The 1402-nt window shown below is 37.2% G+C and overlaps 1 protein-coding gene across 1 annotated transcript; it reads right to left on the bottom strand.

Moving 5' to 3' along the window:
• On the bottom strand, positions 1-939 carry LOC126017750 (olfactory receptor 1052-like). Its single transcript, XM_049779803.1, has one exon. It carries the CDS (start codon positions 937-939, stop codon positions 1-3), a length of 939 nt encoding a protein of 312 aa, XP_049635760.1.
• Between the last annotated feature and the right edge of the window lie 463 nt (positions 940-1402).

Below are 1402 nucleotides of genomic sequence, written 5' to 3'. Positions count from 1 at the left end.
TTAACAAGGGAAATATTTCATTTCTATTGCCCGTTTCACAGCCTCCTTAACTTCATTGTTCCTCAGGCTGTAAATCAAAGGGTTTAACATAGGGATCACCAAGGTATAAAACACCGAAACAACCTTTTCTTGTTCTAAGGAATATTGGGAGCTGGGTTGAATATAACTAAAACTTATAGAGCCATAGAATAAAGTCACAGCTGTCAGATGAGATGCGCAGGTGGAAAAGGCTTTATGTCTCCCTGAAGCTGAGCGAATCCTCAGGATAGCAGCAACAATGAAGACATAGGAGACCATCACAGTCAAAAAGGTGATCATGGCAATGACGCCAGAAAAGATCAAAAGCAACAGTTCATTCAAGGATGTGTCAGAACATGACAGCTTCAGTAGAGGAGGGAGGTCACAGAAGAAATGACTGATGACATTTGGCCCACAGAAAGAAAGTTTCACCAAACCTATTGTGTGTGTCAATGAGTTGATGAAGCCGCCTACACATGAGCCAATGACCAAGACCACACAAACCATTTTCGTCATAGCTACTGTGTAAAGTAAAGGGTTGGCAATGGCCATGTAGCGGTCATAAGCCATTGCAGCCAGCAAGAAACCTTCCGTGGTAAGAAGGGCTACAAAGAAAAAGTATTGCACAATGCAAGCAGAGAATGAGATGGTCTCTAGTTCCACGAAGAAGTTGAGTAGCATTTTGGGTGCAAAGACTGATGAATAGCAGGCATCAACAAAGGACAGACAACTAAGGAAATGGTACATAGGAGTCTGGAGTTTGGGAGTTATTTGGATTAGAAAGAGCATTCCTAGATTCCCCACCAAGGAAACAGCATAGATGAGAAGGAACAGCACAAAGAGGAAAACTTTCAGTTCTGGATTGTCCGTGAGTCCTAAAAGAATGAACTCTGTGACCACTGTAAAATTATCAGTAGCCATGAAATTTTTCTTGATAACCTGTTAGCAAAAATGAGAAAATATAAGTTAAATACAACACTGCTATACAATTAGGATGGTTTGGCCTTTTTATTAGTGAGGTGATTGAGTTATTGAAATATCTTTCAAGATCCTCAGCTATTAAATCAGAAAAAATTAACTAGAAAGTCTCATCTCCTCAAACACTAATCATTTGTCTCTTCCATTAAGCCATTCTATGAGTAAAATAGAAAAATAAAAAATGAAATATTAGGGTTTTAGCTTCAGAAAACAGTGCTCATCTTAATGTGAAAAAGTAATTAAAATTCAATCCAATCTAAAATAATATCTTGCTTTTTGCAGTATAATAACTGCCATTGAAAATTTGACATGTGGACCTTATAGTTTTCTTCTTAGTGTCTTATTCTGCATTTAATGGTTGGTTATGATTAATATATTAACATAAAATTGTCATCTTTAGCATATT

Source organism: Suncus etruscus, chromosome 9, assembly GCF_024139225.1.
Source record: "Suncus etruscus isolate mSunEtr1 chromosome 9, mSunEtr1.pri.cur, whole genome shotgun sequence".
Lineage (NCBI taxonomy): Eukaryota > Metazoa > Chordata > Mammalia > Eulipotyphla > Soricidae > Suncus > Suncus etruscus.
The sequence above is the reverse complement of the archived record's forward strand: the minus strand, read 5'-3'. Positions and strand labels throughout refer to the sequence as shown.